Source organism: Colobus angolensis, unplaced genomic scaffold, assembly GCF_000951035.1.
Source record: "Colobus angolensis palliatus isolate OR3802 unplaced genomic scaffold, Cang.pa_1.0 Scaffold595, whole genome shotgun sequence".
Classification (NCBI taxonomy): Eukaryota; Metazoa; Chordata; class Mammalia; order Primates; family Cercopithecidae; genus Colobus; species Colobus angolensis.
In genome coordinates this window covers 446,272-470,824 of record NW_012119543.1, presented here as the reverse complement: position 1 = coordinate 470,824, position 24,553 = coordinate 446,272, and the positions used below count along the sequence as shown (strand labels likewise).

Sequence of the window (24,553 nt, the reverse complement as noted above, 5' to 3'; positions counted from 1 at the left end):
GAGATTCTCCTGCCTCAGCCTCCTGAGTAGCTGGGACTACAGGTGCATGCCACCATGCCCAACTAATTTTTGTATTTTTAGTAGCGACGGGGTTTCACCATGTTGGCCGGAATGGTCTCGATCTCTTGACCTCGTGATCCACCCGCCTCAGCCTCCCAAAGTGCTGGGATTACAGGTATGAGCCACCGCGTCCAGCCTCAATTTTTTTAATAGGGGTAGTTGTCCACCATCAGAGCGGGAGGATGAGGAGGGTGCTGTAGGGGAAGTGCCCAGCACAAAGTGGGACTCGCTCTTCTCAACATGTCATCTTAAATCTGGCTCATCTGTCCTTCCACCCAGTGCCTAGAGGATGCCCAGCTCCAGGGACAGGGAAGAGCTTTTGGGATAAGGAGAACTTCCAAGGGGAGGGCTTTTTCCTGGGCCAGGCCTGTCTCTGGCATCCAAACCTGGAGGCACAAGTCCTGAGTCACAGGGCGGCCAGGTGCCCTGATGCCCAAGGCCCACCTGGTGGCACCTGCAGTCCTGGGTCTCAGTGTGACATCGCCTGTCCTACTCGCAAACCACAGTGGGCCCTCTGTGTCATGTGCCCTGTACCTGTGGATTCAACCAACAGCGGCTGTAAAATACTCAGAAAAGAAAGTGGATAGTTGCATCTATACTGAACCTCAGCAGCCACTTTATCTTGTCATTATTCCCTAAACAATACAGTATAACACCCATCTACATGGCATCTATATTGTATTTGGTATTATAAGTAATCTAGAGATGACTCTAATTGTACAGGAGGATGTGCATAGGTTATATGCAAATGCGAGGCCATCTTATGTCAGACACTCAGACATCCGTGGATTTTGGTATCTGTGGGGGATCCTGGAAGCAGTCCCCCATGGATACCAAGGGACGACTGTAAACACTCACCCAGAAAGGCTTCTCCGTGGAGGAAGGGCCCAGTTCAGTATGCCCAGGGACATGCTCCCTGGGGCACTGTTTATCCGTCCATTCACCCATCAGCCCATCTCCAGCGCTCTCCCAATTACACCCCTAGCAAGTGGAGACAAGAAGAAAGCCCAGCTCACATTTCCAGCTCCTGTTTCCAGCTCCAAGGCCTTGGGAAGTTGCCACCAGGATCGGGGGAGGGATCAACCTCCTCCAGGACCCAGCAGCCTCAGGGTTAGGAAAGGAGCCCAGCCTCTCCAGGAGCCGGAGAAGCCTGCAGCAGGGTGGGTTGGGGCCATGTGGATTGCTTGAGCCTAATGAGGGGAAGAGGAGAAGGCACTGCAGAGAGGGGTCTCACGCTGTCTTACAGCTCTCCCGTGCTGAAGCTGAATGCGGATCAGCTGGCCCTGGTCAACAGCACGCTGGGGCTCTGCCTGTGTGCCATCCTCTGCTGCTTCCTGGCGGCAGTAGCCTGCTTCCTCAAGAAAAGGGGGGATCCCTGCTCCTGCCAGCCCCCCACAAGGCCCCGTCAAAGTACAGCCAAGTCGTCCCAGGGTGAGTGCATGAAACTGGGGTCCTCACCCTTCTCGATGTTTGAGTAACAAGCTTCAGGCCATCCCTCCGTCCTGTCACTGCCCCTGCTTCTAAGTGTAGAGGCCCGGGGCTCATCCCTGTTATTCTCTGTAGCTTGATAAAATCAGTTTAAGACATCCTGGCAGGCAGATACCCAGGAGAGTGGCACCCGGGAAGGGTGGGTGTGGAGTGCCGGCCCTCAGGTTTGCCTGGGCCCAGGGTTCTCAGGATGCGGGGCCTTCAGGGATAAGCCCAGGAGGAGGTGTCCCCTTCAGGGGTGTGGCAGGCTTGGTGCTGTACAGAAATGAGAGCCACAACCCAGGGTAGGGACCCACGGGAAGGTGGCAGGATGGCGGGGCTCAGGAGCCATCCTGGGCAGCACTGACAGCCCAAAATACCAGGCAGGATGCGGGGCCCCGGAAACTCTCATCCATGGCTGGTGGGAATGCGACAGGGCACAGCCACTTTGTAAGTCAGATGGGCTGTGGCTCACAAAGCTCAGTGGCTTTGTACCACATGTCCCCAAAGTGTCACAGATATTGACCACACTGATTTGAAAATTGACTTGCAAATAAAACCCGCATGCCATGTTCACTGCTTGATTGATTGTCGCTCACACCCAGAGGCTGCCCAGATGATCTTCAACATGGGAACTGGGGACGAAGGGGGTTCCACTCTTCAGACAGAGACAACTCAGTGAGGAAAAGGAGCGAACCCCTGATGCCCGCAGGAACATGGGTGGATTTTAGATGTGTGTTGCTGAGGGAACGAAGCCAGACCCCACAGGCTACCATCACAGGATTCCAATTCATCGGCCATTCTGGAGAAGGGCAAACCGTAGAGACAAGAGAACAGATCAGGATGGTCAGGCGCTGACAGAGCCGGGAGACTGCAAAGGGGACTCGCTGGGGATGAGGATGAAGGAGCCGCTCCAGGAGGGGCTGCAGTGGTGGACGGGGGGGGGGGCTCTGCACATTAGTTAAGAACCGTGGAACTGCATGTCCTGAAGACTGGACTTCAATGTGTGCAAAGTGAGAAAAAGGGGAAGAAAAAAATCAACCAGAGTGAAAATGATCACTGATCCCACTGCACCCCTGTGATATTTGCATTGCAAGGAATGTGGGTTTTACTGAAAAAACTCCTAAAAACTCAGGTGTCCTGAGGAGCTCACAGATCATCTGAACCCAGAATTGTGTTCGTTGTCAGGGTTTGTAGACAAACTGACAGCATCCACACAAAACAAAACCCCCTTTTCCCTCTTTTCTAGGCAGCAGGAATTATGTGACATCCTTGTGGCCTATTCTGCATACAACACTGTGAGTATTCCCGGGCAGCGATATTCCTGGGCCATGTGCCCATATTCACAGGCATGGGTGTCTCTCGGGGGTGTCGGCACTTCTTGAAAATTCAGTGTTCGTGACCCACCAGCACGTAGTAGGCAGGACTCAAGCTCACTGCTGGCGTGGACACCCAAGCAAGGGGGCGGCGCAAGGGGTCAAACTGAGACGGAAAGGGGTTGAGGCCCAGAATCCTGGTGTCACCTGCACTCGACCACCATGTCTCAGACGAAGAAATGACCTTCCCCTCCTGATGTTGCCCCAAAGCCAGGAGCTTGGCAGGGTCGCATGCAGATGGTCCTCACAGGAGACAGGTTTGACAAGTGGCTGAGGTGCCTGATGGGCCAAGCTCTCGTCATGAAATGAGTTTGCATCCTGAGGGAGCCTCTTCTTCACCAGAAACCTGGAAAGGATCCAATTTCCCCTTTGCCTGAACCCCATAGGAGCCTAGCAGACAGGGAGGGGATCACCCAGGTGGTTGCTCCTGCTCAGCCCCCACTTTCCAGACCATTCCAGGCAGGAAGAGCCACTAAGCCGACTCCATGGGCTGCCCACATTTGTTGTGCACCCTGCTGCTCTCCTGTGCCCAGCAGGCAGCCCCTGGGCCATCACAGGACCCTTTGTGTGGTGGTCAGCACCCTGCCACCTGCCCTCAGGGTGGGTGCAGTCCACAGGTGCTACTCCAGGCCTACGACAGTGACCTCCTCGGCCTGGCCCAGGATAGGGGGCATGAGCAATCCGTGTCTGTGCCCTTTTGGGCCATGTGAGCTTGGGCGCTCGCTGCAGGAATCCCTCCAGGCTCCTTGTCAACTGAGTCATGTGTGACCTGTTCAGTCCTCATTCTGAGTGCCAGGGGAGAGGTGCAGTCTCTGCACCCCAAATCCCCAGGGACCTGTGGCAGGTGTCCCCGAGGACCTCAGCCATCTCTGGTGACATGAGTCCTCCCAGGTGGCCTCAGCCCTCCCAGGTGACATCCTTCCATGGTGACTCTGGCTTTTGCAGGAGGTAGGCTACCACAGGCGCCTGAGCCACGTCACTGCCATCCTCCTCCTGTGTCTGCTGGAGGAAGATGGTTTCTGGATGTTGGACAGCTGCTGGACAGTCAGAGGCACTCCCTGCAGGGTAGGTGGACAGCTGCCCCCGAGGCCTTACACAGCCATGCCAGGGGACGGCCACCCTGGCCGGTGATCCCAACTTCCAGGCAAGGTGCTTTCCTTGCATCCCAGCTTGCTTGGAGCCTCCAGGACATCCCTACTGAGGGTCCCACAGGAGCCTGGGTCTGGACAGGGACCCTCTCACCTCAAGTCAGACGCCTTTCATCCTCAACAACAGAGGGAATTGATACCTCCCCCTGGCCGCCCTCTGTCGGCCAAAGTCAGCCCCGACTTTGTGCAGGCACCACTCACCTCCCTGAGGGTCCTCCTGCCTCCCAGCTGGCTGCTCTCCCAGCCACCCTCCCTGCACATGAAGGGGCCGACGAAGCCCAGATAGCAATGTCTGCCCATCCCATGTCCCCTAACCTGACCCCGCATCCAGCACCCCAGCACCCACCCCCTTCTCCCTGCTGGCACCCACCTGCCTCAGCCCTGCCCCATGGTGTCAGAGGCAGGCCTGTCCTCCTGGCACCTCAACCCAGGAAGCCACTGGGCAGCGCTTCCAGCCAGAGCCCTCCTCCTCAGGGATCACTGGATGGTAGAGAGGGAGGCCTTGGGACCCGGGGTCCCCTGCCACTACCCAGCAATTCCAGCTGACGCCTCCACATCTTGGGCGTGGGCTCTGATGCGGTGATGGGTCGGGGGCTTCTCAGTATTCTACAGCCCAAATATTGCCTGGCTCCGGAGGTGCCTATCGCACCAGGAGCAGGTGCTGCAAAGTCCTTCCCGGAGATCATGAGACGCCTGGTGAGTGAACCACACCCTGGGTCCCATGGGCCAGGGGAGACTCGAGCCCCTCATGGGGCTGGCAAGAGGCCGAGTCCCAACCACGGCCTGACCTGGGATGGGGATTCTCCATGAATTGGAAGTTGGGTGTCCTTTTCCTGCCCCAGAGGATCCAGAGGCGCTGGGAGCAGGGCTGAGCCGGCTGAGCAGGGCTGAAGGAAATGCGTCCACCGGGCATTGTTCATGGGAGCAGGGCTGAGCCGGCTGAGCGGGGCTGAGGGAAATGCGTCCACCGGGCGTCTGCGTGGATGTGTTGGGAGACCCTTGGGTTTTGCCCCTTGAGGAAGGGTCTGCAGAGGGGCCCGGAAGGGAGGATTGCAGGGCAACTCAAGGGGCCTGAGCACCTCTGCCCCTCCCTTCAGGGCAAGGAAACCTCTGCGTTGATGGTTTCATGCTGCAGTGGCTCCTCCGGTGTTTCACTGATGGGGTAAGGAGGCACAGGGAGACCCCAGCCCATGAACACGGTGCCCAGCTGCCGCCGCCCAGGGGTCCAGCTCCACCAGGAGGACTCGGCTCACCCCCAGCCCGTAGGAGGCACAGGCAGGTCCCTGATGACACACAAACCAGGCCCTGCTTGAGAGGGGGCATCCCGAGGCAGAGGCCAGGGCTTAGGCCCAGCCTTATGGGCAGACTGGACCAGGACCCGACTTGGGAGGACCCAAGGAAGCCCAAAGTCCTCAGGAAGCCCCTCCTTCCAGAAGCCACGTTATTGCTGAGGTGTGTCCCCCATGAGGAGCTGCAGGACCTGGTCTGACCCAGCTTTATAGGGGGGTCTCATCCCATGGAGAGGGGTCCCCAGCACTCCGGGGGACTGAAACCCCAGGGGGCCCTGCTCAGGCCTCTGATCCCAGCCCAGAAAGGTCCCCCCACACCTGCTGTCCTCACAAAATCCTTCGGGCTCACCCTGCAATTGTGGGATGTGCTCGTCTTGGAGGGCGAGCGGGTACTGACGGCCATGGCGCATGCATCATTCAAAACACACAGGGGTAAGTCCCGTGTGCCTGAGGGTGCCTTGGGGAGCACGAGGCACAGACCCCGGCTGGCCTGAGGGACGTGTCCTTACACTGTTCCTGTGACTCTCTGCTCTGTCTCAAGGAGGGGTCTGGCTTGGTGGGCTGGGCAAGGCATAATGACACTGAGCCCACCCTGCACATGACCCAGATGAAAGTCAGGAGTGTGGTGAGCACTTCCCTGCCCAGCCTCCCCTAGCTGTGGCCTCCTGGGCACAGCCGGACCCTGGGGTGGCCAAAAAGGACCTGGCACCACCCAGTGGAAGGTGGGCCTGGTGGAAACAGGGAGCGGACACCAATCCCCTGCAGGGAACCCTCCCAGCCTGATGCCCGCCCTGTCCCTAGGGCGCCTCATGAAGCTTTCCTGGAGCACCGTCTGGGAGTTTCAGGAGCGACTCTCTCAGAGCTGGGCCCTGGAGGACAACGCGGTCCTCAGGAACCTTCAAACCTCCATGAAGGAACTCACAAGGAAACACTGGGACCTGCCGCCCCAGGTGGGCTCCAGCACCGGGTCCCCTCCCAAGTCACCCTTTGGGACAGTCAGTGGTGGGGAGTGCCCTGGCTCCACCAGCCCTCCTACCTGGTCTTCCTCCTGCATCTCTTCCTCCTCTATTCTTTTTATTTGTTTGTTTTTCTGAGACAGAGTCTCGCTCTGTTGCCAGGCTGGAGTGCAGTGAGTCGATCTCGGCTCACTGGAACCTCCGCCTCCCAGGTTCAAGCAATTCTCCTGCCTCAGCCTCCCGAGTAGCTGAAACTTCAGGCACACGCCACCACACCCAGCTAATTTTTGTATTTTTGGTAGAGATGGGGTTTCACCATGTTGGCCAGGCTAGTCTTGATCTCTTGACTTTGTGATCCGCCCACCTCGGCCTCCCAAAGTGCTGGGATTACAGGCGTGAGCCACCGCACCAGCCTTCTTCCTCTAGTCTAAGGAAGTAAAATGGGTCTGCCAGCCCTCAGGGCAGGCACTGAGCGCACGTGTCCTGGCCATGAGGTGCAGATAGGCAGGGGCTGTGGGCAGGACCCCCCAACTTCCCTCCCCAACTTTCCACATTGTCCCCATCACCCTCTCAAAGGGCCCTGAAGGGCACTGGGGCAGTCAGATCCAGGTGTGGGAGCCCCTGCCCCCACCTCCAAGCAGCAGGAACCCCTCATTCTTGAGTGCCCCTCCAAGGGTGTCAAGACAACAAGGGTGTCAAGACAACAAACCAGGGGGACAAGAGAATCAGTGTCCCTGACCCAGAGAGGATTTGGGCAGAGGGCACAGGGGGAAGCCCTGACCCAGAGCCAGAACCAAGAGTTCAGCCGGGCGTGGGATCGGTCCAGCCCTGGCATGGGGTGGACGGCCTGGAGGAGAGAGGGAAACCCGTACCCATTCACTTCTCACCCACTGTGGAGACAGACCCCATGTGAGGTGGCAAGGGGGTGGGTGGTAGTGAAGGTCCCTTTCACCTGAGTTCTGACTCGGGGCTGCTGAACAGCCCTGAGATGAGGGCGTGAGGCAGGAAGCCCCGAGCCAGTCTGTACCCTGCGGACCATTTCAGGAGCGACCTGAGGTTCCCTGAAAGCTCCCCCACCCCAGGCTGCACACAGCCCTCACCCTGGGATCAGCAGCCTGCAGGGGTGTCCTCAGTGTCTGGCCAGGGGGTCACACGGGGACCCGGAGGACTCCAGAGGCCCAGGCCTGTGGGGCCCAGCCCTGGAGAGGCCCGATGGGCTCGGTGAAGATGCCGACCATGTCGGTTTTTTCCAGCAGAACTCAAGTGAGCGTCCTCGAGGGCGTCCCCTGGCATTGGGCCCCTATCTGAGGGGGACAGACTGGTCTCCCCACCCCACCAGCTCAGCTCCAGGGACTCATGCCATCAGTCCCTCCGGGACAAAAGCCTTGTCCTCCCCCAGCTTGGCCTGACTAGGCTGTCCTCAAGGCTGGGGCCGAGGCCCAGCAGCACAAGGAGGCTTCACCAGAACCCGGGGCAGCAAGCCACTCTGAGGGGCCCAGAAGCTCAAGATGAGGCCAGCCTCTCCCCCGGTGAGGTCAGGCCTTGTATATGAAAATGCCTGTGCTGGAACTCTATGCCACAGTGCCCGACAGACCTGGATGTTGGGAGCCCATGGTTCCCCAACTACAATTTTGAACAGGGCTACTGTGCCCGTCACTTCCAACATCTTAACCTGGGCAGCTCTGGAACCACAGGCCAGGCCTGGTCCAGCAAGCCCACTGGGCCCTGACACCAGGCCCTGCCTGGGCTTATGACAGAGAGGACGCAGGTCGAGAGACCCCTCAGCAGCAAGGTGGCGCCTGCCTGCAACCCCCCTCGGTAGAAGAAGAACTGGGAATGGAAGGAGCCCAGACGGTACCCGCCCAGCTGCCTTACAGCCCCAGATGGCTCCTGGACCTTGGTTTTTATTGCTATTTTATTGTTTGGCCTTTGGGCCTTGGGAAATCCCATTTAGTGGGGAACTTGGTCCCACCAAGGCCTCTGGAGGGAAGGCTGAGCATGGGGGTCCTGCAGCCCCAGCCAGCCAGCCTCAGGCCAGGGGGCCACACGGGGACCCTAGGACTCCAGAGGCCCAGGCCTGTGGGGCTCAGCCCTGGAGAGGCCCTTGGGGCCTCTGACTCCACCTGTGGGTCAGAGCCCATCCCCCCGGTCCTGAGTCCCAGGCCAAGGGGCCTGGCTTCAACTCGAGTCCTAGGAAGACAGCGGCACCGCGGGCCCCCAGGTGACCACGTAGGGGACCAGGGCACTGGAAGCCCTGATGCTGTAAGGATTCACATCAGGGAACCTGGGCAAGCCAGGCCAGAGACGCTGAGCCCGTGCAGTGATGAGGATGTGGGGGGCTGGCCCAAGGGGGTCAACACTTGTGAACACTGCAGCCTCTTCCTGGCCTCATCGCTGCAGTGCAGGCAGGCTGCACCTCGGAGCCTGGCCCAACAGCGCCCCGAGTGCCCTAGCCTGCTATGCCAACATGGCACCTGGAGGCTTCAAGGCCCTGCCTGCCACACCGTCTCCCTCCTGGAAGCCTTGTCCTGCAGCCTAGCCCCTGCCGCAGCCACAGCAGGCACCACTGCCAAGCGCCTTCCAGCCGGGCTTCCCAGAGGGCGGGGGCGCCCTGCAATCCTCGCCTCAGCAGCTCAGACTGTGAAGATAGTTTCATCCACATTCCCACATTCCCACCAAAGAGAATCCCTGTAGAGGATGCTCTTGATCCTGAGGTGGGGAAAACAGCACGCCAGGTGGATGGAGTCAGCTCCTTTCCCCGGCCACCATGATTGCTGGATGGGCCCACGGACAAAGTAGCCATCAGACAGGCATGGGAGGGAAGAGGTTCAGCATCCTGCTCGTGCCCTGACCAGGCCGACACCACTGCCGAGTGCCCCATCTGCTGATAAGAGACTTGGTGTCGATCCCTGGGCTGGCACTGTTTCCCAGGAGGACCGGTTGGCCACCTGTGGGCAGGCTGCCCACACTGTGGAGAGGGCTGAGATCGGCCTTCACTGCAGGGAGCCCCTAATTGGACACAGACTCGCCGGCAATGCCTGTTGCCATCACAGCAGCCCACAGGGCATTGCTTGCGACCAGGGTACCCCACTCACAGTGAGGGACATGCAGCCGTGGCCCCTGACCAGGAAACTAACTTCTATGTCAGCCGCCACCTGGAAGCAACTGGGCTTACGATCGCGGGTTATGCTGAAGTGGTGAGGTTGTCTTACGAGATGAATTTTATGCTTTCTACTGGAAACCAGTGTACGGTGCTGACTCTCCCACAACCAGAAGGTGTAGTTGTGAGAGTGAAGGTGTGAATGTGGACAATGTTGAGTATTGCACCCAAATGTCTCAAAGTTTTCCTATGCCTGTTCTGGAGAAATGGAGCTTTGCGGGTTGGAAGCTCTGAGGACCCAGGCAGAGTGAAGCTTCCCCCAGGGGACATAACGATGGTTCTATTTAATACGAGGAGACAGAACTAAGTCTGAAACCCGGAGTGTTCTCTGGTGTTTCCATGTAAAGGAAGTCAAATAACTTGCCATAAAGGCTGGCCACAGAAGCATCTGAAAAAGGAGGGGGCAGAACTATTCAGAACTCGGAGGCTTCGGAGTTGAAGATGAGGCTGAGCAGGAGACTCCTGACCCGCTGAGGGCAGGGGAAGTATGTGGGGGCAGCTGGGAGAGGACGTCATCGAGGTCCACCATGGCCTTGTGACCTGTCACAGAACCATGCACTTGAACAGCTGTGCACATCTTCTCTCCACTAATGATGGTATTTCTATCCATTTGCGACTCTCCATGCAGGGAGCTTGCTACAAAATGCACATAACCACAGCCTGGTCTTGCAATCCAAGCCTGGCAAGGATTCAGCATGTCAAGGGCTTCAGGTCTGAAGGTCCATGGCTGTCCTGAATCCTGGATGTCACCTTCCTGCCCAAAAAAGGAGGGACGAGGCTCAAGCAGCAGCAGGCTACTCACAGAAAGGGACGAAACGTTGAGTGTGCGGCCTCCCTGACACCCAGACAAGTCTTGAGGCACAAAGCCAGGCTGCAGCTCTGGCCACTGACTCAGACCAGGGACACCCCCATACAGGCCGGTCTGCCCTGGCTGCTCTTCTCCCTCCTGCCACCCTCTCTCGGCTGCTTGTGTCAATAAAAGGAAAACCAGCCAGTTTTCAGAGAAAATGTAGCTTTATTATGACAGAAAGAGACTACAAAGCATTAGGGGAGGAGGAGGAGTCACACAGCTCCTCAAAATGGGAGGGGAAAGCAAAGAGTAAACATCTGGGTAAATAAAGTCTCCAACCACAGCACAGTCAATTGGATTTTTTTTTCTTAATTTTTATTTTCAAACTTACAGTAAACAAAACAATCACTTAAATTGTCAAAAGAACAGCAATTTTACACAATGAAAAGCATACACACCAAGCCAAAATACAATAGCACTCGGGTCTATATGTTGCAGCGGCGCTGGCGCCGGAGGGAACGCCCAGGGAGGCTGCAGTGCTCACCAGGGAGCCCAGGTCCACGGAGGGCCCCGGGGCCGGAGGGAGGCTGCCCACATTCCCAGCACATCCCCTGTCTCAAAGCACTCCCTTCAGGCATCTGAAGAGGGAAAGGCCATGTGGCTTCCTGGGAAGCACTGAAAGGCCAGCCAGCATCTCCAAAACGCAGGCCATTTTTAACACTGCTGTGAATGTGTTGGGGTCACCGAGGGGGCCCCTTAGTGGTCAGATGCACTTTGTCACAATTTACACCTACATGGGGCGATTACTAGGCAACGGGAGAACAGGTTTCCTGAATTTCATAGCCAGATGGGGAGCTAAAAGGAGAGATTCCTGAACCCAACATGTAAATATTTTGTTCCAACAAAGTAAATTCACAAGAGCACATCAAACACAAGACCTAATGCAAGGGGCAGTGTCGGGGCCGCTGCCTGCCTCCAGTGAGCAGCTCTTCAGCAGCAGGCATGGGGTAATTGCTTAGAACGGCAATGCCACAGTGGAATAAGGGGGATTAACTTGGATACAAAAGTTTAGAATAATGCCCACCAAGAATGCATGTGACTCCACCTCTCTTCTCAGTTCTAATGTTCTCAGAACAGCAGACACCCCTGAATGCAAGTGGAAAGAGGAAGGGGACCAGGGGTTGGCAGTGGGGAGGGGAGGCAGGGCCTGGCCAAACCCGGCAGCTGCCAGAAAGGCCCAAGGCCCACACACTGCCTTCTGCATTTCCGCAAGACACCCCAGTAAACTAGGGCGTCCCGAGGTGGCAAGCCTCCAGGGAGGCACTGCCCAGCTCAGAATCCTGTGGGCCAACTTCAGTCAACTCTCCTACTAGATTTGTTCCTGATTAAAAGACTGCTCACAGGCCAGGCGCAGTGGCTCATGCTTGTAATCCCAGCACTTTGGGAGGCTGAGGTGGGTGGACTGCCTGAGGTCAGGACTAGCCTGGCCAACATGGTGAAACCCCATCTCTACTAAAAATACAAAAATTAGCCCAGCGTGGTGGCATATGCCTGTAGTCCCAGCTACTTGGGAGGCTGAAGCACGAGAGTTGCTTGAACCCAGGAGGCGGAGGTTGCAGTGAGCCGAGACTGCACCACTGCACTCCAGCCTGAGCAACAAGAGTAAAATTCCATCTCAAAAAAAAGAAAAAAAAAGACTGCTCATCCTCAAAAGAGATCTTCAAAGCACTGTCATCGAAACAGCAAAACTTGGTCACAAGGGGCCATTTCTGAAAATCTCAGTCCATCTCTGTTTCTCTAATTCATTTTATAAAGCATGCTTCCACGTGAATTACTTAAATGCAGAAAGACAACAGAAAAGGAACTGAGCACATGGGCAAGAAACCGCATCCCTAAGGCTTCTGCCACCCATGACGGTTCTGCAGGCTGTGATCGTTAAGTCCTGTGTTCTCGTGTTTTCTACATTGAGCAGTGAGTAGCTACTCAGCTGCCACTGTCACCGCCCTGTCCCCAGCCCAGCCAGCTAAGGAACTGGGTCTGATCCCCACCAGCTTCTCCATGGCCTGTGAGCTAAGAATACATTTCATGTTCTTATATAGCTTTAAAAAAAAAAAATCTAAGTTTCTTGACACGGAACATTATATGCAATTCAGATTTCTGTGTCTAAAAGCTGTACTGGACATAGCCACACTTCTGTACTATTTATGGCAGGGGCCATATAGCCCACAGAGCCGACAGTGTTTACTCCCTGGCTGTCTATAAGAACATCCGCCCACCCCTGAGACAGATGATCCTGTTCCTGCAGGACTGCAGAAGCCTCAGTTCAGATGCAGCTGGGGCTCCTGGGACAAGCCAGCCTGAGACACAGTTGCTTCATAAACTATGTTTAAGTACTTTTCCTCCCCCTTGCCCCTAGTTTTTCATTTCTCAGTGGACAAATGGAGAAACCATCTCTGTTTGAATTTGAACACACAGATACATGCAAAATATCTTACAAGGAACAATGCACATCCTTCTACTTGCTCTTTCAGCTCTGCTGACGAGCTCAATCACGATGTCCTTTTACCGCCACCACGCCCGGAAGTACACCAAACGTGAAGCAGAGGCAGACGAGACAAGATGCAGGCTCCACCAGAGGCCACTCCAGCTTTGCGACCCACACGCTTGGCTGCCAGGCAGTGGGAGCCAGGCAATGGGACAGAAGGCAAAGAAAGTAAGAGGGAGGCAACCTATCAGACACTGGCAGAGGCTGCACTTACTCCAGACCGAGATGACAGAGACACAGTATGAGCTGCAGCACGACTCTCCTCCACTGCGCCCACTGCCAGCCACCAGCAGACACCAAGGCACCCAGAGGAGCCAGGCACACAGGGCGGGCAGCAACATAAATGGCACCGATTAAAAAGCAAGACTCGCTCTCAAGACTAAAGGAGAAGTTATCTAAATTTCAGTATAAACTCAGTAATTCATTCACGTTACTAGTATTACATTTATGAAATTCACCTTTGTGGAAAAAGGAGAGGGAGAGGGATAAGAAAATGCCTGTCTCTAGAAAACTGCGAGATGCTTCCACGTGCAGCTTGATGCTAAATTACCTGCGGAACAGACACGCTTGAAAATACGACGTAGTGTCCTTACTTCCGAAGCTCTGGAGGTTGCTTCACAGCCGCTGAGAAAATGGAGGTGAAGAATTCCATACTCTCCATATTTTAACACTAAAACACGAACAGAAAAGCATCTGCAAGGCCCTCTGTCCCACATACTACGCCGCTGTGTCTTCAGCTTACTGCTTTAATGGACCCATCATCTTACAGCAGGCAGGGGCCTTTCCACACCGAGTGCTGGGGAATGCCAGGCGGCGGCCACTCCGTGCTGTGAGGCCCTGGTTGCATCCCCATATCATGAGGATACAGGAGATGTTCTGGTGACGGGTGTACGCTGCTCCTCCCACCCAGAGCACACCCCTCATCTCATCCATCTTCAATGCAGCTCCGGGAGCCTCCCCGTCCGTGTGGTCCATCCCGACCCGATGGGTCCCAGGTGCAGAGGGGCCACATCTGCATGGGAGGTGGTGTCACCAGGCCGGGGAGGCGGCGGGAGGCGGGAGAGGCAGGGAGGATCACTTTGTGAGGCTTGCGTTGCCTTTGTTTTTCTGACCAGCTACGGGTAAGGCTACTCGTATTCCAGGAACTGTTTGTGATAGAACAGCAAGTACCTGTGGAGGCAGACACAGGGAGGAGCTCACATCTAACTCCTAAGACAGGGAGCTGGAACCACCCTTCACGAGAGCCCGCGTGCTCAGCGCTCCGCACAGGTCTGCCAGGCCCAAGGTCATGGTTTCGGCTTTTCAGTTCACAAAGAGGAAAGAGCGCTTCACTGGCTGGTGGCACTGGCCCTGCCCATCTCTGCAGCCTGACCACCACCCCCACCCGCCATGAAGTCACCCACTGCCTCACCTGAACTCCCACAGCCTCTCCCCCACTTGTGACAGCCCCACCCTTGTGCAGAGCCCGCTGTTTTCAAGTGGGTCCAGTCCAGATCCACCTCATTGCCCTGAAGGCTGTCCTTAATCCCAGAATTCTTCCAAATAAAACCTCTCAAGAGGACTTCCATGTTGCTCAGAATGTGAAGTGCAAAGCCCTCAGGGAGTTCATGGCAGGTGGGGTCCCCCTGACCCCTGGAGGGTCAACAGGTTTCTATGCTATGAAGGAACGAAACTGGAAAGAAGAGAGGAGCTGATAAAGAACTGATGTGGGCCAAGCCCGGTGGCTCATGCCTGTAAGCCCCACACTTTGGGAGGCCGAGGCAGGAGGATTGCCTGAGGTCAGGGGTTTGAAACCAGTTTGGTCAACACGGAGAAACTCTATCTCTACTAAAATACAAAATTAGGCAGGCATGGTGGCAGGCGCCTATAATCCCAGCTACTTGGGAGGCTGGGGCAGGAGACTGACTTGAACCCAGGAGGCAGAGGTTGCAGTGAGCTGAGATTGCACCATTGCAGTCCAGCCTGGGCCAAAAGAGCGAAACTCCGTCTCAAGAAAAAAAAAAACAACTGATGTGTTCAGTTCACGCAATTAAAAAACAACTGCTTTGATGTTCTCTGTGCTAAGGAAATGCCTCCAGAGAGGGCCTTTGCTCAGGCACCTCTTCTGCCACCATCAAGGCTGGCATCCTATCCAGAGCAGGCCTCATTACTTCGGTAAATGAAGGTCAACACCTTCGAGTGGTCCTAGGCTCAGACGTGGGCTGGTCTCAGCTATACCAGAGGGGAGAGCACCGTCGCCACCGCAGGGCCTTCCTCCCACCCGACAGGACGCACCCTTCACTGTCCAGCACATCCTTGATGCTGGCCTTGGTGATGATGGCATCGTCACACTTGAACCACTGGTCTTTGTGCTGCCGGATGAAGCTGGTGTAGTGGCCGCTCTCCAGGGTCCCTTGATGGTTAACAACAGCAAACAGGGAATACCTAGTGCGGGAGGAAAGGAGAGGGAGGGCGCAGGTGGCTCAACGCCGCCATTCGAGGCCATCACCATCAGAAACCAGGCAGCCCAGGGAAGGAGCGGGAGGCCTCACGGCCTGGCTGTCAACCCCCAGGGCCTCCGGCTGATGAACAGGAGGCTGCAGGAACTAAGGGAGCCTGGTCACACTCCCTGGCTCTAGCCTGGGTCCAGGCGCTTCCTGAAACCGCATCTAGTGGGAGTGGTGACTGCAGTCAGCAGTGGGGATCCTGGAACACCCCAGCCTTTCATTCTTTCTACCACCCCAAGGCAAGAAGAAGGGACACCGAGCTTTTCAGATGGAACCTCCCTCCTACCAGAGACCAGGAGTGAGACTGGGCTCCTCCAACAGGAGGGAGCATTTGTGGCACCGCGTGGCGCGGCCTTTCCTAGTGAAGCTGCGGGCAGCCAAGCGGGAAGCAGGTCAGTGGTGGGGGACCTGCAGGGTGCCCTACAGGGCAGACAGGAACCCACCCCAGCTCCTGGCTCAAGGCCTCGGACACCCACACCGCTGAGCACCACTTACTTGTTGTCATTGTTGAGACTGTCCGTGGGCTGCTGGTACTGTCCATTCATCCTGCTCTCTTTGCTGTAACAGACAACGGCAGTATTCAGCATCGTTAAAATCATCAGGCCCAGAGATACAAGCCTCTCATGAAACTGACACTTATCCAGGCTTGACCATGCAGACGCTGCACCGGGGTGCGCTTTATGCTTCAGGCAGAAATCTCCCCAGGTTTCGTGAGGACACTGACACTCGAGCTGTGGAGGCCCCTGCCTCAGAGCACACCTGGGTCCTGGGGCCACCTGGTGTGGCCCCTGGTTCTTCCAAGGTAGGTCCTGAATAGGGCTGGTGATGGGAGCTGGATCTGGAGGAATCTGAGTTTGGTTTGTGACAAAGTAGACGGTGAAGGCGCTCTTCCTCCCACATGTAAAAGGTTAGCTTGAACGGGTAAGCTGAATCCATTTCACAACCTAGGCAGGTGCCTCCTCAAAAGGGACAAAGATTGCTGCTCAGTGTTTCATGACCAGCACCTCTCCTGGTGAGACGGGGGAGAGGCGGTGCTAGGAACAGGAAACCATGCGCATTGTTTACTGCATTTTCCCACGGCTGTGTTTGGCAGGAAACACCAAGATCTTTGGACCCTGACCTTAGAACAGTACTGTCACCTCCCTCAGTACGTGACCATCGTGGTCAGGCTGATGGCGTGGAGCTCTGACTCTGGTGGTCTTGTTTTATTCAGGAGGTCAGCTGTGTGCCACAGCGGCAGGACAGGCCAGTAACTACCAAAAGGCAACATGCTTTCCACGGTGCTGGGGCTGGGGCTGGGGCTGGGGCTGTGGCCACAAAAAAATGACACCCTGCAAATAACAATACCCATGTCTCAACCCTCAGAACCTGAGACTGGGACCTCATTTGTAAAACCAGTCTTTGCAGAGACTCGAAGTAAAGATGTTGAGATAAGATCCTCCTGGATGATCTGCCTGGGCCCTAAAGCCAGTGACCACTGTCATGACAGAGAAGCAGAGGGAACTGGACACAGACTCAGGGGAGCCGGCCATGTGACCCAGAAATGAGGGGAGTGGTGCAGCCACAGAAGGAACAGGTGGAACCACTGGCAGCTGGAGGCACTGAGGAATGGAATCCCCCAGACCCTTGTAGGACCAGGGGGCCCTGACAACACCTTGATTTCAGATTTCCAATCTCTAGAACTGTGAGGACATTTAATTTTAAGCCATCAAGTTTTTGGTCATTTGTCACAGAGCCACAGGAAACTCCTATTTGTCTCATGCATTGGTAAGCAGCTCAATGCCAAGTGCCCCATAATAGGCAGATGTGGAAAGGAAAATGAAAGCTACAACTGCAAAACCAGCTATGTCTGTCTGTACTTCAACATCTGTTCCATGAATTGAAGTGTTGCCTTCTCGCTGTGATCCTACCTCGAGGACTTTGCCAGTTCGAAAGTGGATTGAGAATTGTTAAGAGAAACATTCAAAACAAAAACAGGATATCTGATGAAAAACCACTTAGTAACATGTGCCATATCTTAAGATCAGGATAAATAGATTTTGGGAAGGTGGGGTTTATATTAATATCAACAGTCATCTTTTTTTTTTTTTTTGAGATGGAGTCTCATTCTGTCACCAGGCTAGAGTGCAGTGGCGCAATCTTGGCTCACTGCAACCTCCACCTCCCGGGTTTAAGCGTTTCTCCTGCCTCGGCCTCCCAAGTAGCTGGGACTACAGGCGCCTGCCACCACATCCAGCTAATTTTTGTATTTTTAGTGGAGACAGGGTTTCACTATGTCGGCCATGATGGTCTCAATCTCTTGACCTTGTGATCTGCCCTCCTCGGCCTCCTGAAGCGCTGGGATTACCGGCGGGAGCCGCCGAACCGGCCAACAGTCATCTTATCATAGGAGATCCGAGCTTTCTGTCCTGATAAGACCATAGCCCCTCCGGACACAGAACGGGCTACACCCCCACCTACCTGGAGGCCATGAAAGGGGTCATATCCAGCTCCAAGGGGAAGGACACATACGTGGTGATCTTCCGCCGCAGCTTGGCTGAGTGTTCAAATCGCTGCAGAAATAGGAAGGGGGCAGAGGGAAGAGGAAAGAAGACCAGAAATGTCACTGGAAGCTTCAGGGGCTTCTTCCAATGACAGGTGTCTGTGTATCTCTTTGTATTTTATTGAATTGCCTTGTAGCTACATCTAGAATTACAGATTCAAAAACATAATGGTAATCCACCCAAGTCCTCACGTACAGGGTTCAAGTCAAATCTTCAAATGATGGGACTGTTCAGTGGTAACACCAAGGTACAAGAAGTAATCTCACAGCAAACCCAGCAAAGCACAGAAAACAAAACAAAGATCCATGGCTCGTGGCAGCAAAAACGAGCGAATTGTTCCTTTCACCAGACAGAAGACATTCCTTTGCCTAGATCAGGAGTCACCCATTCCAGCCAACAAGCTAGGAATGGGTGCTTTCCATGTTTAAAGGGTAGTAAAACGAAACAAAGAACGTGCAACAGAGAATCGTAGGATCGTTCGCAGCCTGTGGAGCCCGACATCTTCACTATCCGGGCCTTCAGACAAAGAGCTTGACAACTCCTGGACCAGATCTGAATGCTGAGGGCCTTTGTCTTAAAAGAAAACAGAAAACCAGAGGAGGGGTAGCTGGAGGAATGGCAGAAGTAAAAACACTTCACAACCACTCCGCTTCCCAAGAAAAGTAACTCACATCCTACTTTCACTGTGAAGCCACTGATTTTGTTTACCGCAGCACAGACAAGAGGACAATTCACTCACATCCTCCTTTCCTCAGTGTTCTTCCTGCTTGCTGCGGTTATGAAAAATGCAACCTCACAGCAAATCAAAAGGCTGAGGGCCGTACTGTGGACTAAAAACTAAGCCTGCCATTAGAGTTGGCTTTCTGGAAAACTTACTTTGAGATGAAAACAGGCTACGATGGGCAGTTTCTTCATAGTGAGCTGCTTGGTGGACTCCTGGTAGCTATGGCAACCGCTGCATTTGATCTTGGCGCTGCTGCCCAAGTGCTCTGGTCTGGTGAATCTACAGGCATTTAAAGAAGACAGAAGCAGTAAGGGAGATGTAAGAGACAGAAAAATGGGAGGAAAGAGGTATTTTATCTCTTTCAATGGGTTCATTTCCCTACCAAAAACATACACATACAACTAAAAATGAAACAATGAAAAAAAGAGAAAATGTTGTCCACCTTTGCTGCCTGTCTCTTTAAAGAACATTTATCTTAAATACTTTATTTCCAGGATAGGCCTGGGGAAATGGTAATAATTTTCTAATTACCACATGGCCCAGCAGTTGAACTTAAGTCAGAAAAATGAAAACTAATGTTCACACAAAAACTGTCCACAAACGTGTACCAGAGTGTTACTCTTAAGAGTCACAAAACTGGAAACACCTCGCTTCTTCCCATGGGTGAATAATTAAAGAAACTGGAACACTGTACCATGAAACATGAGTCAGCAGCAAAAAAGGAAAGAACTACTGATCCCAAGCTGCACCCTGGATGCCATCCCCAGAGAATTAGGATGCACAAGAAAAGCCAATCTCAAAGGGTTCCCTGTTACATGATTCAGTTGACATGACATTCTGGAATTGTCAGGCGTATGGAAATGGAGAAGTCCGCGGTGACTGGGGTTATGGAGGGGGTGGTGGGCGGGGAGGCAATGGAGATGCTGGGTACTTTCTGTATGAATGTCTGAATCCTGGCCGGGGCATCGCACCACAGGGCTGAGGAGGTTGCCACTGGGGGACCAGAGTAAAGGGTACCTAAGGGCTTCTTACAACTGTATGTGATCTCAACACAAGCAGTTTAATGTAGAGAGGTGAGAGGTTGGCCAGGTGTGGCGGCTCACGCCTGTAATCCCAGCACTTTGGGAGGCCAAGGCGGGCGGATCACCTGAGGTTGGGAGTTCAAGACCAGCCTGACCAACATGGAGAAACCCCGCCTCTACAAAAAATACAAAATTAGTCAGGCAAGGTGGTGCATGCCTGTAATCCCAGTTACTCGGGAGGCTGAGGCAGGAGAACTGCTTGAACCCGGGAGGCGGAGGTTGCAGTGAAGCCAAGATTGCATTACTGCACTCCAGCCTGGGCAACAAGAGCAAGACTCCATCTCAAAAAAAAAAAAAGAGAGGCGAGAAGTCTGGGAAAGGTAATTTCCAGACGGTGCAGAGGGAGGAGGTAGGAGGGCTGCATCAGAAGCGTGTCTGGCACAGGTGTCAGCTGCCACTGACAAAACACGTGGAACAGATGATTTAACAAAGTGCACACCAAATTTTGAAAAAATTCAACCTTTTCACAACCAGGTATGGAAAGCCCTTGTTTATGCTCTGGAAATTCTGCCATCTTACCTAGGGCAAGACGAGGGGCCCTCTGGGCAAAGCTGCACCTGTTTCGTTGCTAGCTTTGTGATCTGCTCTCCAAAGGACTTGAAAAGGAGCCTTTGCTTGCAATACAAAGTGGGGAAGGGTGCACTCTACCTCTCCTCCATCTTCCCAGGAGCCAGCACCACGTCATGTCTCTCCTAACAACATAGGTTTTCTACACATTGTAGTTTGTGAAGTGTGGTTTCTCCCTCATGGCCTGCTGTTTTGGCAAAGCTTTCATTTTATTGGAATTTATGATTAAATTTAATTTAGTTGCAAAGACTTTCTTTAAAAAGGTCTTGGTTGGCTGGGTGTGGTGGCTCACACCTGTAATCCTAGCACTTTGGGACCCCAAGGCAGGCAGATCACGAGGTCAAGAGATCAAGACCATCCTGGCCAACATGGTGAAACCCTGTCTCTACTACAAATACAAAAATTAACCGGGCATGGTGGCGGGCGCTGTAATCCCAGCTACTTGGGAGGCTGAGGCAGGAGAATCGCTTGAACCTGGTAGGTGGAGGTTGCAGTGAGCTGAGGTTGCAACACTGCACTCCAGCCTGGCGATAGAACAAGACTTCATCTCAAAAAAGAAAAAAAAAAAAAAAGGTCTTGGTTTTCATTGTTTACTTGAGGTAGTTTTCCGAATTAAAAAATACGATACCTTATTATGTGGACCTAACAAGGTAACAAAATTGATGCTTTCAAAATTCGAAACATGCAAACTTTCAGGAGGGCACAGTGGCTCATGTCTGTAATACCAGCATTTTGGGAGGCTAAGGTGGGGGAATCACTTGAGCTCAGGAGTTCAGGACCAGCCTGAGCAATGTGGCAAGACTCTGTCTCTGCAAAAAAAGAAAAAAGGCCCGGCACGGTGTGGCTCACACCTCTAATCCCAACACTTCGGGAGGCCAAGGCAGGGGGATCACCTAAGGTCAGGAGTTTGGGACCACCCTGGCCAACGTGGCGAAACCCCGTCTTTACTAAAAATATAAAAGTTAGCCAGACATGGTAGCGGGCACCTGTAGTCTCAACTACTTGGGAGACTGAGGCAGGAGAATTGCTTGAACCTGGGAGGTGGAGCTTGCAGTGAGCCGAAATCACACCACTGCACTCTAGCCTGCACTCTAGACAGAGCAAGACTCTGTCTCAAAAAAAAAAAAAATAACTAAAAATAAATAAATAAATCACAAAATCAGCTAGGCATGGTGGCACGCATCTGTAGTCCCAACTACTCAGGAGGCTGAGGCAGGAGACCAAGGCTGAGCTCAGGAGATCGAGGCTGCAGTGAGCTATGATGACACCACTGCACTCCAGCCTGCATGACAGAGCAAGACCCTATCTCAAAAAATAAAATAAACATGCAACTTTGGTCCTCCTGACTATGCAGCCAGACAGAAACCAAGGCTCGCACCTCTTCTAAGGGACACTTCCACTCAACAAAGACTCTTCTGCATTACGTTTAATTGATGCAAATAAAGACTATAAAACAACAGACAAAGTTTAGGAAGGTTTTCTGCTGTCTTTACAATTATATGCTACGACTACTTAAATACATTTTTTTTTTTTTTTTAAATCACTCACAGTTGTGGTGGCTCACGCCTGTGAGCACTTTGGGAGGCCAAGACAGGCATAGCACCTGAGATCACGAGTTCGAGACTAGCCTGGCCAACATGGTAAAACCCCCGCTCTACTAAAAATACAAAAATTAGCCAGGCATGGTGGTGCACGCCTGTAGTCCCAGCTACTCAGGAGGATCACCTTAACCTGGAAGGCAGAGGCTGCAGTGAGCAGAAATCACACCACTGCATTCCAGCCTGGGCGACAGAGCATGACTCTGTCTCCAAAAAAAAAAAAAAATCACTTTGTAAATATTACTACTTATCCCAAATGAAGCAGTACATGCACAATTTCAAAAACGGCCCTAAGAGTACAGAAGATCACAACTAAGTTTCAATCATGTGCAGAGAAGGCTGTGGACCATGGGGAGAGGGCCAGGCGCGTCTCGGCTCACATTCCGGGGTAGGTGATTAGAACAAGGGCTAAGGGAGCATCCAGTTTGGCTCTGGGTTCATTTACACGCGGAGGATGGAATAGCAGATGCTGACACCGACACCTGGTGCTGTGCAAAGCTGGGGGACAGAAATATCGAGTCATCTGGTCAAAACAAAGGACAAGACAGAGACTGCAGCCAATCCAGGCAATGCTGCATCTTTGCCCAGGCTCTGTCCTGGGCATGTGAAAGAGCCCTGCTTTGGTCCTGCTGGAGCACAGCCTTCCCGCCAGAAGACTCGCCCTGGCCGTGTGGGTGCAGGCCTCTCACCGTCGCAGGCAGTCCGTGAGCGTGGTAGTTCCCGACACGTGGCTTTCCCCATTTACCACGTTGCCCTCGCTCCCTGGGCTCAGGGGCCAGAACGGGGTGGAAGAGCCGGGGAGATCCAAGCTGATGTCCCAGAAGGGGTCGATGGTGGTGGAGACTCCACTGGAAGCAGAGGGAAAACAATGGCTGTGAGGACTGACACCAACCCAGCTCCAGGCAGCCTGGGGTGGGGGCCATTCCCACATCCCTTCCTCACTGTGCCCTTTGTCGCAGTGACACTCAGGTGGGATGGGGCAGGAGCGAGAGCAGCCGTGCTCACACCCAACATGTCCTAGTTCCCAAGGTGGCCCTGGGGAGGGGCGTGTGTGAACTCGGAAGGCGAGGGGCGCTCCTCAAACAAGCGCTTCCCAGTCTGGAGACCATCACCGTCACTGAGGGACTTGGGAGGAAGATAAACTCATGGGCCCCGTCAGAGGCTCTGGATTGAATCCACAGGTCTATCTCAACTGCATCTAGAACTTGGGGCCTGTGACCCTAGGTGACACTGGAGACCTCCACACACTTCACAGAGTGTGGCTATTCAATGCTGCATTTCACAAGGCCAGTTTCTTGCTAGAAATGTATTTAACAATACAAAAAAACGAAAACTCGCAGACTGGAAAATTTACTCTCGATATTTACACGGGATTTAAATCCTGAGACAATCTCCTGCTAATGGAATTCAGTAGTTAAGGAACAGCGAGAAGGTCCAAACTGCTCAGAGCAAACTCGGTTTCTAATGCTCAGAGCCAAGGCCCCTAACGGTCTACGCTCCTTACAGAAAACAGCCCCTATGACACAGGCAGCACTGGCCTTTCCCGATATTTGCTGGTCTTATACAGTTTAGAAGTGACGATCCATTCTGGGTTCTGAAATAATTTCGGTGTATCACGTCCAGGGTTTTTAAAACTTCAACTGGAGTAAAGAACACAGCCAGGCACAGAGGCCCACGCCTGTAGTCCCAGTTACTTGGGAGGCTAAGGAGGAAGGATTGCTTGAGCCCATGGGTTCAAGGCCAGCCTGGGCAAAATTAAAAAGACCCCATGCCTTAAAAAAAAAAAAAAAAAACCAGCAGCATGCACTGAGGTTGGGTGAGAGGGTCCCTCTGAGCTAACAAAGCAGTGGATTCTCCCTGCACTCAACACTTGGGGCTCTAAGCAGAGACCACACCTGAGAAGAATCAGGGCCACTACATCAGAGAAAATGGAACCAGAAACCATAAAATAATGAAAACCAACACACTTTGAAGCACGTATGCAAACAATCCATCATGCATGAGCCACACCTTCTTGAAGAGGGCTATTTTACTTGGTCCCTGGTCAAGGACTGTAAGATGAGAAATGGGGGAAGCGTCCAAGAACACACTGCTGGCTGTGGACAACAGCCAAGACCTCAACAGGAAGGGCTCACATCCCAAGGGGACACCTCCGCAAGAGGAAGCACCCCCACCCCACAGCCTTCATCCCACAGCCTTCTCAGGGCAGCTGTTAATCGTTTTTCTTGCAGCCTCCTTAAAGACCTCTCAGAGCACACACAGCTCTGGAGACTGGGAGGATGTCAGCACGGCCCCAGAGGGTTTGACACTGCTGAGCACGCAGTCTCTCACTTACTGGCAAACTTGGCAGGTGACGTCTGACTGCAGCCCGCCCGTGAAGATCTGGTCTATGATGCAGTTGCAGTGGTTGGGGTTGTTGGCTTTCTTCCCGTTGTCATCACCTGGGGACAGACCACGGCTCTGGGATTAGCGTCTACGCGCCCCAAAGATGGGGAGTCTCTAAGGAAAGAGCAGTTCACCCTGCAGAGGCCTGGGGAAGCCAGGGCCGGTGCTTTAAAAGGCCACGTGAGGACACGCCTCATTTTAGCAGAGGGTCTCCTCGTTATTGTGATGAGAAACTACAGCACTTGGATTTTCAATGCTCCTTTTTCTCATTCCCTAAAAGCCCCACAGCTTCAATCTCGCCAAGAAAACCCACCTAATGCCCAATGACTGAGCAGGGTAATGGATTCCCATTTTCTTTTTTCTTTTTTTTTTTTTTT

General features: G+C 53.8%; 3 protein-coding genes across 3 annotated transcripts in view; 2 read left to right on the top strand and 1 right to left on the bottom strand.

Annotated features, from left to right (window-relative positions):
* LOC105526525 (tumor necrosis factor receptor superfamily member 13B-like) overlaps positions 1–4,034 on the top strand; it is a 19,082-nt gene extending 15,048 nt beyond the window's left edge. Inside the window, exons 3-5 of the mRNA XM_011962538.1 lie at positions 1,284–1,491; positions 2,716–2,825; positions 3,849–4,034. Of these exons, the coding sequence (XP_011817928.1) occupies positions 1,284–1,491; positions 2,716–2,825; positions 3,849–4,034 (504 nt within the window). The remainder of the gene's footprint in view (positions 1–1,283; positions 1,492–2,715; positions 2,826–3,848) is intronic.
* A 599-nt stretch (positions 4,035–4,633) lies between these two features.
* Positions 4,634–8,050, top strand: LOC105526524. Its single transcript, XM_011962537.1, is given in 8 exon segments — positions 4,634–4,808; positions 5,504–5,539; positions 5,542–5,772; positions 6,142–6,294; positions 7,553–7,615; positions 7,618–7,667; positions 7,669–7,784; positions 7,786–8,050. Coding segments are annotated over 8 exon segments (1,089 nt in total).
* Positions 8,051–10,451: 2,401 nt separating this feature from the next.
* Positions 10,452–24,553, bottom strand: part of USP22 (ubiquitin specific peptidase 22) — a 47,923-nt gene continuing 33,821 nt past the window's right edge. The window contains 7 exon segments of the mRNA XM_011962535.1: positions 10,452–13,961; positions 15,066–15,215; positions 15,773–15,835; positions 17,738–17,829; positions 18,697–18,823; positions 22,481–22,639; positions 24,127–24,232. Coding sequence (XP_011817925.1) covers positions 13,919–13,961; positions 15,066–15,215; positions 15,773–15,835; positions 17,738–17,829; positions 18,697–18,823; positions 22,481–22,639; positions 24,127–24,232 — 740 coding nt within the window. The 3' untranslated portion in view covers positions 10,452–13,918.